Raw genomic sequence first — 15,529 nt, 5'->3', positions numbered from 1 at the left:
ATATCTTATCATATTCATGAAAAATTTTTGAGTATCATTAAGATCTGTTAATGAATTTACCTGTTGATAAAGGAGTAAACCCCAAAACTTCAGGTATTCCATCACTATTTTTTCTTTGCATGATGGGTGTACTATGTAAGCAAACGGATTCAGAATTTCCAGGATCTTCCCTAAGTGTAAATGGAGACATGTCAAAAGTCATCTTAATATCCTCTTGGGTGGATGGAGAATTTTGTGCACTTCCAACAAATGCAACATCGTTTTCTTCCACAGAAGACAAAATAACATCCTGACTTTTCCACTCTGCATCTTCAGCATTGGACTGCTTGGGATCTGGAGATGCTACTTGTTGCCAAGGTGGAAGCACTGGAGAATCTGGTGAACTATAATTGACGTAATAATCTTCTTCCTCCTCCTCCTTATCCCGTTCTAGTGTTGAAGGAGTAAGCATCTTGCTTTCAGATGGAGGTTTATTGGAGTCTATGTCACTTTTAATATTTATAGAATTTCCTATAGTACTTACAGACTTATCACACATTTCCTTGGCTTGTATTTTTGTAGGATCTGCCACAGAACCAGGAGAATCCTTTGTAGGCACAACAGGTCTTTCATCTTCTGGGCTTGACAAATTTAAATCTTTATCTGCTTTTACTACTTCTTTAGATTTCTCTCCAGACAATACCACGGAGCTGAAATTCTCAGCTGCCTTTTCCAGCTCAGCAGGATGATTCTTAGGCAACTTCTTGAAATGTTCATACTCTTCTTTGGCATGAAGCCATATCTGAACTTGTTGCTGGCTTGGAGCACACTTGCATGGCATTATAACTATTTTTTTGTCTTCACTAGTTTTATGGCTATTACTTTCTCTTTTATTAACAGCAGACTGACCATAACGAGGAGGTGACCCTGGTCTAGGACCTTCTGTCATTGCTGAAAATGCAGTCTTCCAGAGTCGTAGACCTTCTAATGAGAAGTCACCCTCAAACTCAAGCAGATCATTTGGAAGTCTAGTTTCTACTGTGAGAAGCCGTCCTCCAATCTCCCTGAAAAGAAAATAGTTTGAATTATTGCTTTGCTCTAAACTGAACTGCAGGCACTCCTCAAGATGATAGACAAGCAGAATCCTGCTAACTAGTCTTTTCACAGTGGGCAGTATCTCTCTTTTACAAATCAGGCAGGCAGACTTTCACTAACTGCAATAATATCAAACGATAAAAAAAAAAGAAAGTGTCATGAATGAAAATGGGTATTTGCAGAAGTACAATAATTTTCAGCTTCAAATATAGATATATCAGATGGAATCTTTCATGCATCTGTGCCACGTAACAGCATAAAATTGTTTACAGGAATAAATTAAATTTAATATAATCACAAGCATATGTAGACAGAAATGCCTTTAACACAGTACCTTGGCTTTTCTGGAGCATCGGAAGGATTACTGCAAAATGGTTCCTGATAAATTGTTTCTGAGAGATCATGATCCAGCAAAGTTGCCATGATTTCTTCACGGCTGGGTGGGGACATGAGCGGCTTAAGAATGTGAGCAGTACGAGGTGTAAAACTTCCATTCTTTGATTGTGAAGGAGAACTGGTAGACCTTGGTGAACTATCTGGAGTTGGAGTTAATGCCTCGTTGTTTCTTGAAACATATAATTCTAAATCCTCAGAGGCTGCATCTATAAGTTCACCATCAGGAGAAGACAATATGGATGCAAAGGAGGTATTAACTGAATCAAGTGGTTGACAGGGTTCAAAAGTGGTTTCTTTTCTAATGTGGCTCTGAATCCAGTCTGAGCTGGTTGGCTGAGGAAGGTTAAGAAATCTCTCCTTATTTACTGTACTTCTATTCAATTTGAACTTTTCATTTAAACAAACCTCTGTCTCTTGTGTACAAGAGGTATCGACAGAGTTAGATCTAGAAGCTGAAGGATGAACATTTTTCCTCCATTGGCTATGGCAGTGGTTCTCGTTATTATCCAGTGACGTCTTCTCAAAAAGCTCAGGGCTCAGAGAACCAGATCTTATCCATTTACTTGTGCTTGATGAATGCTGTTTTTCTTCATCAGATTTTTGGTCATTATGATATAGAAAGTCATTTTCTGTTGTTTGTCCAGAACCAAGATCTTGAACTGCATCACTCAAAAATTTCTGGGGCAAATTTTGATCTGCTGGGACAAACTGGCTTGCAGAGTAAAAACTGCAAAACCCGGTTTGTCCTATAGTATTAATATCAAAGTTGTAATTATGGTCTGGAGACAAGCTATCTTCTAGCGAGTAACAGCTTTCAAAACCAGGGTCTGAAAAAAAAATGGGGCTGTCATCAGACACCGAATGATCAATGCGACTAGTGACCTGCTGGCTTAAGGACTCCGTTTTGGAAAGTTTTGCTGATTTTTCTTTAGGTTTTGTATTCCTGGGAGCGCGTGCTTTTCTAGGTGACGTGACTGTCCGTGACCTTTTGACTGCTTTATTCTGTTCCATGGGGCATGGCGTACTTCTGCTCAGCTGTGTTTTAACCGGTAATGGTTCTTGTGTAACATTTGCATTCTGAGCTTTCTGCTGCCTCTTCTGGAGCAACTCTTTCAGAACAGCTAGGCCAGACTGTCCTTCACTGAACACTGACGGGGCCACTATAGTCCTGTTTTTATACTGAGATACGGGTTTTGGTTGCGTGGTTGTGTCTGAAAGAGGTTTTTGTTTTACCGTTTCAGGTTTAAAATGTGGCATGTCGAAAATAAATCCTCTCTGGTTTTGATCCCAATTTAACTGTTTCACTGGACTCTTCAAAGAGGTTACAAAACAGTTCTTAGGCAACTGAAGAGGCCCAGGGCTTTCCTCAGATGACTTAAGAATAGAAGAACAAGGATCAGAATGCTTAGAAGCCTCTGGTAAACAAAAAATCTGCTGTTGATTATTGTCTTTACAATGCAAATAGTTAGCGGCATGCAACTGATCCATCTTTGTTGTGTCCAAAGAGTCACGAGCTTCATTTAATTTTCCAGCTGACGGTAAATACCTATTTTGCAAATTTTTTATCTCTTCTGCTTTTACAGAAGTCTTATCTTTAGAGATGCGCACATTCTGTGTTACCTGAGTTGAGTGATTAGATGGGTCAAATATGTTTTTAATGAGAGCAGGCTCCTTCATTCTAAATACAGCATTTTGAGTTCTGGGCCTTTGAGAGCTCATTTTTGGTACTTCCCTTCCAGGTGCCGGAGGAGTAGATGTGAGAGATGAATGAGGGTCTTCTCGAGGAGCAGGTAAACACTGTGCATCTACAGGCTTATCAATTTCCATCAATGAATGAAAACAACCTGACGAATTACCTTGTGCATCAGCTCCTGAAGGGAGCTGTGCCGATGGCAGATATCCTGCTGGATAGCCAGGAAGAGGACCATCTTTCCGATTATGAAGTGGCTGTGCGCTGTAAGAAATCTCAGGCAGATCTTGACGTTTCAGCACAAACTTTACTTCTGTGGTAGAGTGAGTATTTCCTTTTTCATCTTTAAATACCATGCGCTTTCTTGAGGACACTTTTTCTGTTGTTTTCTGTCTTTGTTTTGTTCTAGGTTTCTTCTTTCCATCATCTGCTGTTTTATCAGCCTGACTTATCTTTTTCTTCTTCTTGGTTGATACAGCGGGGCTAGCAAATTTCTTTTTACATTTCTTAACCTGAGTTTTTGCTCTACTATTTTTTCCTACGCTAGAATTAACAGTCTTGCTGTTGTACATATTAGGGACTCTAGTATGTAAAGCTTCTCTATCCATGTTGGTCAAGATTTCTTCTGCTTTTGGATCAGTGGGAGACCAGCAGCGAGGTGGGGATGTGTTAACTGGGCTTGTGCTTCTCTCAGAAAGAAAACCTAATTTAGACATAACATCACTATAGTTATAGTCACAGTCTTCAGCTTCAGCATTATACGATGGTGAAGGAGGAGAAAGAATTGTATGAGTCCTTTTCCTGAAAGATAAAGTTCTTTTAATATTTTTACTACCTGTTCTTTGCGGTTTTCCAGCTTTTTTCTTGGTGGACTTATGTTTTGCTTTCCTTTTGTGACTTTTCTTTGGTGTTAGTGGATAAATAGGATATTTGGTTGCAGGAGAGTCAGGAACTTTTGGCCAAAAGTCTTTTAAAGGTGCAAGCTTTCTATATAAATTCATCTTTTCCTCTGTGAGTACTACTCTTTCCTCACTAGAATCTACTTTCCCTAGTTTAACAAGCATATTTTTTCTCCCTCTAAATCTATTGATGATAATATATTTAATAATAACAGGTGGCAATTTTTTAGAAAGTCTTCTACGTTTTCGAGACTTCTGAGACCCATCCAAACTTTCAACACTTTCTATTGGTTGAGGTAGATTAATTTTTGAGTTGTGTGTGACAAAGCTTGATTCACTGTCTTCAGTCTCATAATTTACCTTCCGTTTAGTTCGAAGTGTGTATTTATTCCCACATAACCCAAATGACTGCTCAGTTTCAAGAGATCCATCTCCAATCTGGCAGTCATTACAATTAGCAGTACTTGTAGGCATTTTGTTTTCAAAAGCCTCAAGAGGAACTTGGACTAAGTCACTAGGTAAAGCACTATCCTTATCAGGAATATTACTACAAGCATTACCTTGTGTATAGCAGCTTTCCTTCACTGATACAACATCATTTACGGTTGCAGGCTCCTGATGATTGATAAAACTATGTTTCTTTTTATTCAGCTTCAACCTGGACTGTTTGTTGCCTTGCTGTAATTTGTATGTTACAGGAGCTAACTTTTGTGGTCGGCTGAGACAATTAGAAAGAACAACACTAGGAAAGAACATATAATGTGCTGCTTGTTGACTGAGGCTTGGCTTTTCTGCCTTATGCTCCTGAAATTCTTCATACCTAATTTTAAGCTTATTAAGGCCACCTTCATCAGTGTTATTTTCAAGTGAATGTACCACAGTTCGACTACCTCCTGAACAAGACACCAATTCACAATTTTCTGTAACTGTTGCTGGAAAAAAACTATTTATACTTGCACTGCTGGATTTTTCATTTACTTCAGAGGTTATTTTACCTTTGGAGTGGCCAGAGTGGCTCAAATCTGAAAAGTTAAAAGAGTTTTTATTCAACATGCTGTCACCAATGTGGCGGCCCACATGCATAAAAGAGACATCCTTTTCAGCTTTTCTGATGCTAGTATACTTCCTGCTAGGTATTTGTCTGCTCACTGATGAAATATCATCTTCATACTCAAAAATATTATTTTCACATGAAGGAACAGGGAGAGTATCTTTCTTGTTACCCTCTTTATGTGAGTTTTCTGCATGGGTACTATTGCTGAATGATGTTGGGTACTTTGCTGTGTAAGTGCTTTCTTTTGTAAGAGAATGGACTGAAAGTTCAGGTCTTGTTTCCGTGTTTGGTTGCGAGAGGTCTTCTACTAAATCTTCATTATTCAAAACATGGTTAGAAAGGGCACTTGTGTGTTTACACTGAAAAGTAATTTTAGCAGAAGACGGGGGTTCTAGTGTAGCAGCATCTTTGTGAAAGATTGAGGTCTTTACAGACATTTTGCTTGTTGCAATGACGGAGGAGTGAGTTCGAGAACTTTCATTATTCAAAGGATTGTCTGAAATGGAAGACAAGCAATTTTATTCTAGTTTTCCTGTAAAAAAAAAGAACACCTAAGGTATTAACCCTTTTAATGATATTTTCACAAAAGCCCTCCCCTACAAAAACAAACAAGCCCACCTAAACCTCTTCTAACTCACATTCCATTTACGATCATGACAACAACAGATCCCAAGTACATGAGTTGCTTTATCAAAATCACATCATTAGTACATTTCTGTCTCAGATATTCTGTCGGTCACTCCTAAATGGTGGACTTATATATATTTGGCAAAGATTTCATGTTGACTTTCTGAAAAAAGACTTCTAAAATCATTTTCCAAAAACTAAATACAAAGAGATTGACTTTTAGAAAATATTGTATCCTGCTTTGTATGCATACTTACTGGCTCTAAAAAACAAGGGAATGTACTTAGATGATTTTCTCCATATAGAAAAGTCATTTCACAGAAAGCTGAAGCATGAGCTTATGACACTGCAAGGGCTTTGGATCAACCGTCCTGTGTGCTAGGTGTAAGGTTGTTTGCTGCACTTTAAAGCAGAGCAATCCACCACCCATTCAGGTGTTTAAGTGAAGAGCTTGCACTATTTAGTTAGATTATAAATTCATATTCACATTAACTTTTCCACACAGGTCTACAACCAGCACGTGCTGTGGTGGTTCATGACATGAACTAGGACTATTTCTCCTCTCTTTCATTGTTACTTTCACCACGTTTACTGCACAGTAACTGTGTGCAGGCAGATGGTAAGTAACAAATTAACATCTGCTTTGCAGGACATATGCTTGTTCATAACTATAGTCAACACCAAGTAACTACAAAGGGTTTATTCCACTGCAGAGGCAGATACCACAGAGCTCCTAGCACATGGCTGTTTGTTCATGTGTCCACAACTCTAGCTGAAATGTTGAAGGGGAACAGGAATTAATGAAACATGCTGTATGATTTGGAAGCATGAGTTGCAAACTGTCATACTAGATGGGAGATCCTTTGAGTGTTTGCCTTTTTTTTTTTTTTTTAGTCTAAACTAATTTGTGGATTATTTTAGATTCATAGTGCCTTCATCTTTGCAATTTACTTGTAGCTGGGTGAGAAAAATAAAAGGAAGTTTCAATCCGTTTCTAATAACACTTCCGAATACATACACAGAGTCACTGAGCTGTGAAACACAGCTGGGAGATGCAGCCTGTGATTCTTGGGAGTAGGAGGAGGTATCCACACAAAGAATGAGGATGATTAATTGAAGACCAAGAAAATGGGAGTTCAGTGAAACGCCAAATGAACATCTGCATGATACCTGACTATTCAGACACATATGAAAACTGCAAAAACACTATCAATCAATCAGATGTTATGGACACTGAGATTCATTTGTGGATAAACATTTTTTAAATTCAGCTGAACTGGACTGTTTTGAGAATCTCCTGTTTACAAAGTTTATATATAGTAGAAGTTACTTTATATCTGATTAAATGAGCAGTAATAAACTTATTTTAAGTGGACATTCTTTTCCTGCATGTGAATATTCAAAATACTTAGACTATCCTACAATTTAAACAATGATTTAAGATACAATTTCATTAGCCAGAAACATCCCTTTTTACAGTAAGTTACAAAGTATAGTAAATAAGGAAAGCACAATTGTGCATTTTGCAAAACCAATCATATGAGTAAGTACATCAAGTAATGTATTAATCCTACTATTATACCTATAAAAGCAAAGGAAAAAAGCCAACTATGCTTTAAACAGTGAACATGAAAGAATGGTTGTGGTTGCCTATGTAATAAGGTCATATAGCTCACCTTCTTCAATATAGAATTGCTTATAGGTATATTAAGGTATATTTTGTGTATTGATACATGATGTTTATTATTTTGTCAAACAGCTTCAAGAGACACTAACACATAACTTCTGTAACAGATTATATCCCTTTGCCTAAGAGCAAATGCAGCAATAGGATATTAGGTACATGCATGTGTACCAACAAGATTTTTACACTAAATAGTTTTTACTATAGATTAAGGAGAGTTTCTACCAAAAGCGTTGTTAACCACAAATTTCAAATGTACTCAATGAAATATGAGTAATACAACATCTCTGAAACAAAGAAAATCAATTACTATTGATTATACCACGAACAAAAATGAACTTAATACTAGGAGAATTCTGGATACAGACATGTTCTACCCCACCCCAGGATATGTACGCTTCACATTGTTCCACTCAGAATTTTATAAATACGAAAGTAGGTAGTTTGTCTAATGAAACAAATAGTATTAGTTATGTATTTTCCTAATTTCAAAGCATGCATGCTAGTAACCAACGTTATTTCGAACAAAGACAGCCTATTAGAAAGTGATGGCAAGACCTATCTCTTATTATTCTTAATAGAATAATTATTATTCTTAATTATTATTCTTAATATTTCTTAATATTTCTTAATATTATTCTTAATATTCTTAATATTTTAATAGACTTTTGAAAGGCAGTTTCTTCTGCAGCAGCCTTCTACTGCATATTTTTAACTCATGCAATCACAGGATGTGAACATGTAATCTGCTGAATGTAACACAGGCTCAAACAAAGGCTCACTGTATTTTAGCATGGGTGGCAAAATACTTGCAAAGCAAAGTTAACCATCTAAATTTACACAATAATCCATTCACTAAATATGATAAAATCGCAGCAGGATAAATGGTCCTATGGAATCATAAATTTCAGCATCATATTTGTAGAACAAGTAGGAACAGAAAAATAGCCCTCACAACAAAGGGCTTCTTCCTAAAACTTATTAAACAACACCCTTTTTGAACCATTTATACAATAGGAAATGCAGATCCTGTTAAATCACTGTAGATGATGGCATTACAATACTGTTGACTGATAAAGAAGATGTTAAGGGCCTTCTTCTGCAATAGACTGCAATACATTTCCTTCCAGCTGAGACAAGAATTGAAGACACTTAGGACTTTCAAGAATTAGCAAATTGATCTGAAAGCAAACTATGACCCAGTTAGTGATTCAACTTCCAAAGTCATTTTTCTATTTACTTACCACCATTTTCATCTGCAGTCCCATCTAACTGAGGTATAGAGAGATTAGTTAGGAGCATATTGCTACCGCTCCACTCCATTTCTTCCTCTGAAGATGAATCCTCTTCTGTTGAACTTCGATGCATATTTTTGCCAGCTGACCTAAAGAAAACGGAGGAATCAATTAATGCAGAATACTTCCAGTAGAAAATACCTAAAGTCACAGGGAACCTCAAAATCAAAAAGATGCGATTGTTATATGGTTGTGAAATTTGGGCAAGCAAAGTGAAACCAAAAAAAAAAGCCAACAAACTATTATATTTCTCACTAAGAAACTCAAAATATTATTATTTTAACAGGCAATGAAAGTAGTAAAAATTATAAAATCTACAGAGAAGAACAGCAAAAATCACTAGGTTAAGAAGTTAGGGGATTTTGATCCTTGATTTTGCCTCAATTTCACTGAAATTTAATTTTATTACTTGAAACTTGAGGACTAAACCAACTGTCCAACATGCTTTTCAGTTTAGCTCTTAGGAAATGGCTTTTTTTTTTTTTTATATATAGGAATCTCTCTCTCATGGCAGGCTTAATTAAAGCACAGTCACCAAAGAAATGTTTGTTTCCATCCCTCTTTGAACATTCTGAAGTTGCTGTTGCTACTACTTCAGCCACTCTACATTAATTGCTCCAAGCTGCTGTTTTTACAGTCATAAATCTGCTGGAGAAAAAAGACTAAATCTACAAATACAAAATTCTGATGATTTTTTCCAGGTTTTTAAGGTGGAATTACTATATAATGGGGAAAAAAATAAAACAGAAAACCTCCCAAAACAAACCCATAAGTAAATTACCACTCTAGAAGCACTGAGTAATTTGATTTCTTCTCCTTTAAAATAAATCATGAGATAGACTTAATTCATTGAAGAGGCAAGTTATCCTGTGGTTACAAGAATTGAGTCCCGATAAATCTTTAGGAACTTTTTGTTTGCTTTTGTTTTTTAAGATAAAAATAAATCTATCCTAGTAAAGAATTTTTTCAACTGATGAGCACCTTGATATATATAAAAATATTATTGTGTAGTACCTTAGAAGGTGTAAATACCAAGGTTTTGAAGTCATTTAGGTTAGTGTGCTTTCCCATTGCTAATTCATCTATTTTTGAAGAACTCTTATCTGTGGAGTACAATTAGATCACGAATTATATGCATCATAACACCACAGACATCTAAATGTGCTCAGCAATGAACCACCTTGGATTAAGCAATGTTCAGGAGCAATAAGCTCAAATATGGTTATATGATTCCAGATTAACTCAAGTCTGGAAGCAGCATGGCTTGGAGGAGAGACCTCAGGAACAAGGACAGATGGGTTCACAGTGGCCATGAACTAAGTCAACTTAGTTTCTCAAAACACAAAACATGGAAAACTACAGTGCAAAGACATTCAGCTATACATGCAAGTGAGTATCAAACTGAGGGGAGCAACCAATACTCCGGAGAGTAGGGCTTTTATTCCAAGGGATCTCATCAGGTTGTGGAATGAACTGACAGAAATCTCAAAGACTTCACCAAAGACAAACCCAGTGTCACACAAACTAGATGAAATGACTCCATACACTACTACAGGCTGGGAGCTACCTGGCTACAAAATGGTTTTGTGGAAAAGGATATAAAAGCCCTGCAGGACAAAGGTCTGAGTGTGCAGCGTGCCTTTGTAGCAAAGGTGGCCAGCTGCATCCTGGACTGCGACTGCAAGACTTTAGCCAGTATCAGTAGCTGTGAGGCTCCATCTGGAGTATTGTGCTCAGTTTTGGGCTCCCCACTACAAGGCTGACACTGACAGCTGAACTGGTGCAAATCCAGCTGAGGGCCACCAAGGTGACTGGGAGCTGCAGCACATGATTTGTAAGGAAGGGCTAAGGGAATAGGATTTGTTCAGCCTTGAGAAAAAAATAAGATTTTGTTGCAGTCATCAGAGACTCAGCGGGTAGATGTAAAGAAAAAAACAGATTCAGAGGCCCACGGTGATATGAAAAGGGAAATGGACACAAGGCTGCCTCAGTGAATGTCATGTATAAGGAGAAATTTCTTCACCATTAGGGTGTACGAACACTGGAACATGCTGTCCATAGAAGCTGTGCATATCCTTGGAGATATTCAAAATTCAACAAGAAAATGTTGAATTTTAGGCAGCTCATCTAGTCAAAGCTGCTTTGACCACAGCACTGGATTAGGTAACATTTAGATGTTTCTTCCAACTGGGATTATGCTATGACCCTGTGCACAAAGCAAATCTTTGTCAATATTAGTAAATCAAGTCAGGCTTGAGATGACTTAGGCAAATAACAACGTGGAGCTCTCTGTATTCAAGCCTAACATTTAGATTCCAGGAAAATTTGTCTAACACAGCATGACACCACCACATGGCTCTTCATGTCTTGCTGGGCTTTTATCTCCTATAAGAAGTCAAATCCACGCTGCTTAATTCAGTCACTAGGGTGTTGTGGCAACCCATTATCTCAATGTGTTGTTTGATATAGTGGAAGATTGGTGGATTCCTAATAACAGAAAGTCAGATGAAGATTAATGTTAAGTGTTTTAGATTTTGGAAATTCCAACTTTCCAGAGTACTGGGAAAAAAAAAGAAAAAGAAAATAAAGGTCAAATAGGAAAAGTTGCTTTAGGGATGAAGTATCTTTAGAACTAGGAGACTAATGATCTAACTTTGGATTCTGTTACAACTTTTCTTCATGCCTTCACAAAATAAAAGATTCAATATTTCTATGACTCTCTTGCTCTCTGAATCAAAGTATAATTGTGAATTTCTATTAAAAAAATATCAAAATGTTACATCTGCTAAGTTTCTCATCTCTCAAATAGAATTATAAATACCAGAAGGTCTGCCTAAAGCATGAGTGAAGAGAAACTGGATATAGCTTCTTTCAATAGTCATCAGTGCAGACTACAAAATGTCATTACAACCTGAGAAGGTGTTCCAAGAATCTTGGCCTTAAAAATATTCAAGCTGCTGACCTTTACCAGTCCAACAAAGTGAGCAACATTCATGTTTCAATTTAAGCTTTAAGCATAGAAACAAATGGGTGTTCTGAGGAGAACACCCATTCTGGGTCAGGTCAGTCTTTGCAAGAATGTTTCTTAAACATTCACTTTAATGAAAGTTAAGGCACATGCATGAAATACACCTTACATTTGTCCTATATTCATGGTGTGTCTTTAAAAAGAGGTTACAACTAAAATTTTCATATCTGGACTTGTAGAAAAAAAACCCACACTACTCAATTTTTCCTCAAACAGCAAGGCAGAAGCTTATGTCTAGTCAAACCTAAACATTTCACCTCTATCTGCATACGAAACTGATGAGTCACAGCATCAGCTGCACAACTGCATTCTGTCCTAAGAGGTGCAGAATTTTTTCAATGCTTTCAACAGAGACACCTCTACAGTTCACATTAGCACACTTGAAAATGGGTGGGGGGAGGAGGGGAAAGGAGAGGAGGAAGAAAGGATGTGGCAGAAAAGCACACGTTAAGGAAAGAAAATCACATATATACCTTCTTTTTGGCCCAGGCTCTTCAATGCTACTGTCCCACCTTTGCGACATTACCAAGCTAAGTTCCATTTCCTCTTTCTCACACTGTGGCTCATTTTCTTCATCATCACTGTTCTGAGAATTTCGACAGCTTCCAAGAGAACGATGGTGAGAGAGTGTTTTGTGATGTCCCATCTGATAGCCATCATTCTCCAAACCAGCCAATAGATCAATCATGGCCTCATCAGCACTACTGTTCACTGTAGAAAGAGCCCCCAAAGCACAATTTATATTTTTTCTACTTGTAAATGACTAGTTATACTCCCCTGGTAAAACAAAACAAAACCCTCAACATTTAAAAATCTAATAGCCTGCTACTGTCCAAAGCAAGGTGGCTACAGAAACAAAGCTCTTTCATACCTGTCTTATTTTACAGTTTTACCATTTGTTATGTTTTCTAGCTCTTCATTTAGAATACTGACAATCTTTATTTTATTTCTGCCCTTCTGTTCCAACTGCAGTAGATTTAGTGGAAGCACTTCTCTTGGCCTCCACCCTCCTATACTTCCTCATGTTCAGTAAAGCCTCACTCTCCCCTTTCATTTCAGCATGCATGCCAGCTTCTGAAACATCCCTGCCTTCTCTTGCTCTCTCCATTTCAATGGCTGCACTAACTTCATTGGGCACTTCTCTGTATTGCTTGAAGACTTTCAATCACTGCATCTCATGAAAGATGCCGCTGATTTTTATTGACTGGTCCTTCCTTCCTTTTGTCATTTACTATAATGCTTAACTTCATCTCCCCTTTCTTGCCACTATAACCTACTCTATTTCCTTTGTTTCACCCCAAAAGTTCATCTGATTTAATTCATCCCTTATATCTCAGTTTTGATTTGCTTCATCTGAACCGAGTTTATACCAACTTATGCATGTCTTCTCATTCTTCATTTTTATTTCTTAATCATCATTCCAAATCGTAATTCTTCTATCACTCTCCTCCTGCTTACCTTTCATTTGACCTCATTGCCAATTTATGGTCCCCAGTCTATTAGGCATCTTTGTTACTTCTCTCTCCTTTTCCTCTGGCTGAAGAACTACAATGTCTATTTTCTTTCCTCAGGAATTATCACGATTTACAGTGATCCTGAGAATCATATGGGTCTCAGTATCTGTGATGAAGGCATCTTCCAGGCTTTACAAAGGCTTCACAAGACACCACACTATCATTAGAATGGAAAACACTACCTTTGCTGGAGTTCTGAATAAAACATCACTTTCTCTTCTTGCCTTCTTTGCCCTTCATAAGGCCTGTCATTAACCTCCAAACTTGACTTCCCATTAATATAAATATTATTATTTATTTCACAGCAGCAGCAGTAGTGTGTTTCACAGCTCCTATAGCACTTTGACTTTACAAAGGTATAGTAAAGACTAGTCCATGCTATGAAGGAACATGAGAAACTGATGGTACCGTGAGACACCAGCAATTAGTAGCCACATGATAAAAAGATAAAAGGAAAGAAAAAAAAAACAACAAAAAAAAATCAAGGCATAAGATTTCCATCTGATTCAGCTACCCATTGGAAAAAAATGCTCCTTTCAACACCCCTATTTGGTTGAGCAATTCAAGCACACAGACACAGGACACATCCGTATAATTTCAGCCATTTCTCAACCTCTCGAAATAACCTTTTAACTACAAAAAACAGTGCGTATGTTTGTCAGCTTCCAGTACCTTCTTCGAATATACATAAAATAGCATGAACTATGTACCTTTTGTCTCCTCTGTCAGGTAGCATTTCTACCTGAAGTAACTTTCCATGCAAGTTCCTTTGTTGTGCTATTCTATTATTGTTTTCCCCTCATGCCACTCACGTTTGTTTGCTGTCATGGTCTCTCTCCCTCTCTTTAATATTTTATTGTTCTGGTTTCTTTGCTTTCAACCATTATTTCGTATCCATACATTTTGGGAAATATTTCTTCTGTAATTTGCCTCTCATTATCAGCCTACTATAGCCCAGTATCTCCAGACAGCAGAAATTCTAAAGACAGCCCACGAGCATCTTCTCTACCATTACTGTGAAAAAGACATGGTAACTGCAAGAATATCACTGACAGTCAAAATCCTGTTTAGTCTATCTAACAGTTTTAGTCCTACAACCCAAGGAGCGTAAAGAATAGCACTACCCTCCAAGAGGCTGCATTGAGCTAACCCATCAAGAGGACAGGCTTACTTAACTAGTAAAGCACCGTAGCTTCTACTAACACACTGTACTGGTGACATTATTAGAAAATAAGATGCTTTTGTGGTGGCGGAGGTGAAGTTTCAATTTGCTTGACAAACTCTGTGAGATAAAATACTTCTTTCACAGCTAGGGTAAGAGAGCACAATGAAGACTGTAGAACAATAAAAACAGACCAGAATAAAAGACATTCCAATTATACTCACTAAAAACTGTAGTCTGACTCAGTCTTTGAGACAAATGATGAAAACTCTGACTATTCTCCACAATGTTTAAAATTGCTTCTTCATTAATAAGTGCTTCCTCTTCTTTATCAGTATGCATCCTATTAGATTCTTTAAAAGAAAAACAAAAAGCAAAAGGATAAAACTTCAAAGAGCCACAGACATCAATACAGTATGAAAGCAATCTACTTAAAATGGATTTTACTATTCAAATCTGTTTCCATTATTTGCTGTAGCAATTTTTAAAAGGCTTACTCTAACAACAAAATAAAAGTGAAACTACTCTTCAGAGGTTTTTTCATACTTGACAATCAAATCTTCCTTAGCTTCTGCTAATAGCATACACAGCCAAAGCATGACATAGATTTACGCCTAAGCAATTATGCTATTAAAAATACTCACCTTTGTTCATCTTTTTATCTTTATGCACTTCTACCATATTAGCTGGCGTACACTGAAAGGCTTCAGGAGAAAGTACCTCAGAATGTAGTGTTAGCTCAGCAGAGAACTCCTCTGATCCATTACTGTAGTCCACTGATCCTGACAACGTTCTAGTTAATTGAAAACCAATTTTTAAATGCATATTTAAGGTTTACACAGAATACTATAGTTTATGGCAAATGGCTAAGCACTTACACAGAGAAGTCATTTTGCTTGAGGATTTCTTTAAGTCTCTTCTGAAAATATTTCTCACTCTCTGTTGCTGGCACAAATCCACGGTCTTTAAAATGTAAAAAAGATATGTTACTCACTTTTACTTGGGCCTACCAACACAGAGAGAGGCTAAGATTCCAAATTCTATTAGGAAATGGCTCAAAGTGGAAGTGTCCACTAATTTTAAATGTCAAATTTGAGGGCTAATTT

At 37.2% G+C, this 15,529-nt stretch overlaps 1 protein-coding gene across 1 annotated transcript in view; it reads right to left on the bottom strand.

The window, feature by feature from the left end:
• Positions 1-15,529, bottom strand: part of REV3L (REV3 like, DNA directed polymerase zeta catalytic subunit) — a 119,584-nt gene that overhangs the window by 37,560 nt on the left and 66,495 nt on the right. Inside the window, exons 8-14 of the mRNA XM_035322117.1 lie at positions 15,302-15,386; positions 15,068-15,216; positions 14,648-14,776; positions 12,221-12,458; positions 8,669-8,808; positions 1,409-5,609; positions 61-1,043 (exon numbers count right to left, since the gene is read on the bottom strand). Of these exons, the coding sequence (XP_035178008.1) occupies positions 61-1,043; positions 1,409-5,609; positions 8,669-8,808; positions 12,221-12,458; positions 14,648-14,776; positions 15,068-15,216; positions 15,302-15,386 (5,925 nt within the window). The remainder of the gene's footprint in view (positions 1-60; positions 1,044-1,408; positions 5,610-8,668; positions 8,809-12,220; positions 12,459-14,647; positions 14,777-15,067; positions 15,217-15,301; positions 15,387-15,529) is intronic.

Source organism: Oxyura jamaicensis, chromosome 3 (genome assembly GCF_011077185.1).
Source record: "Oxyura jamaicensis isolate SHBP4307 breed ruddy duck chromosome 3, BPBGC_Ojam_1.0, whole genome shotgun sequence".
In the NCBI taxonomy this organism is placed as follows: domain Eukaryota; kingdom Metazoa; phylum Chordata; class Aves; order Anseriformes; family Anatidae; genus Oxyura; species Oxyura jamaicensis.
The sequence above is the reverse complement of the archived record's forward strand: the minus strand, read 5'-3'. Positions and strand labels throughout refer to the sequence as shown.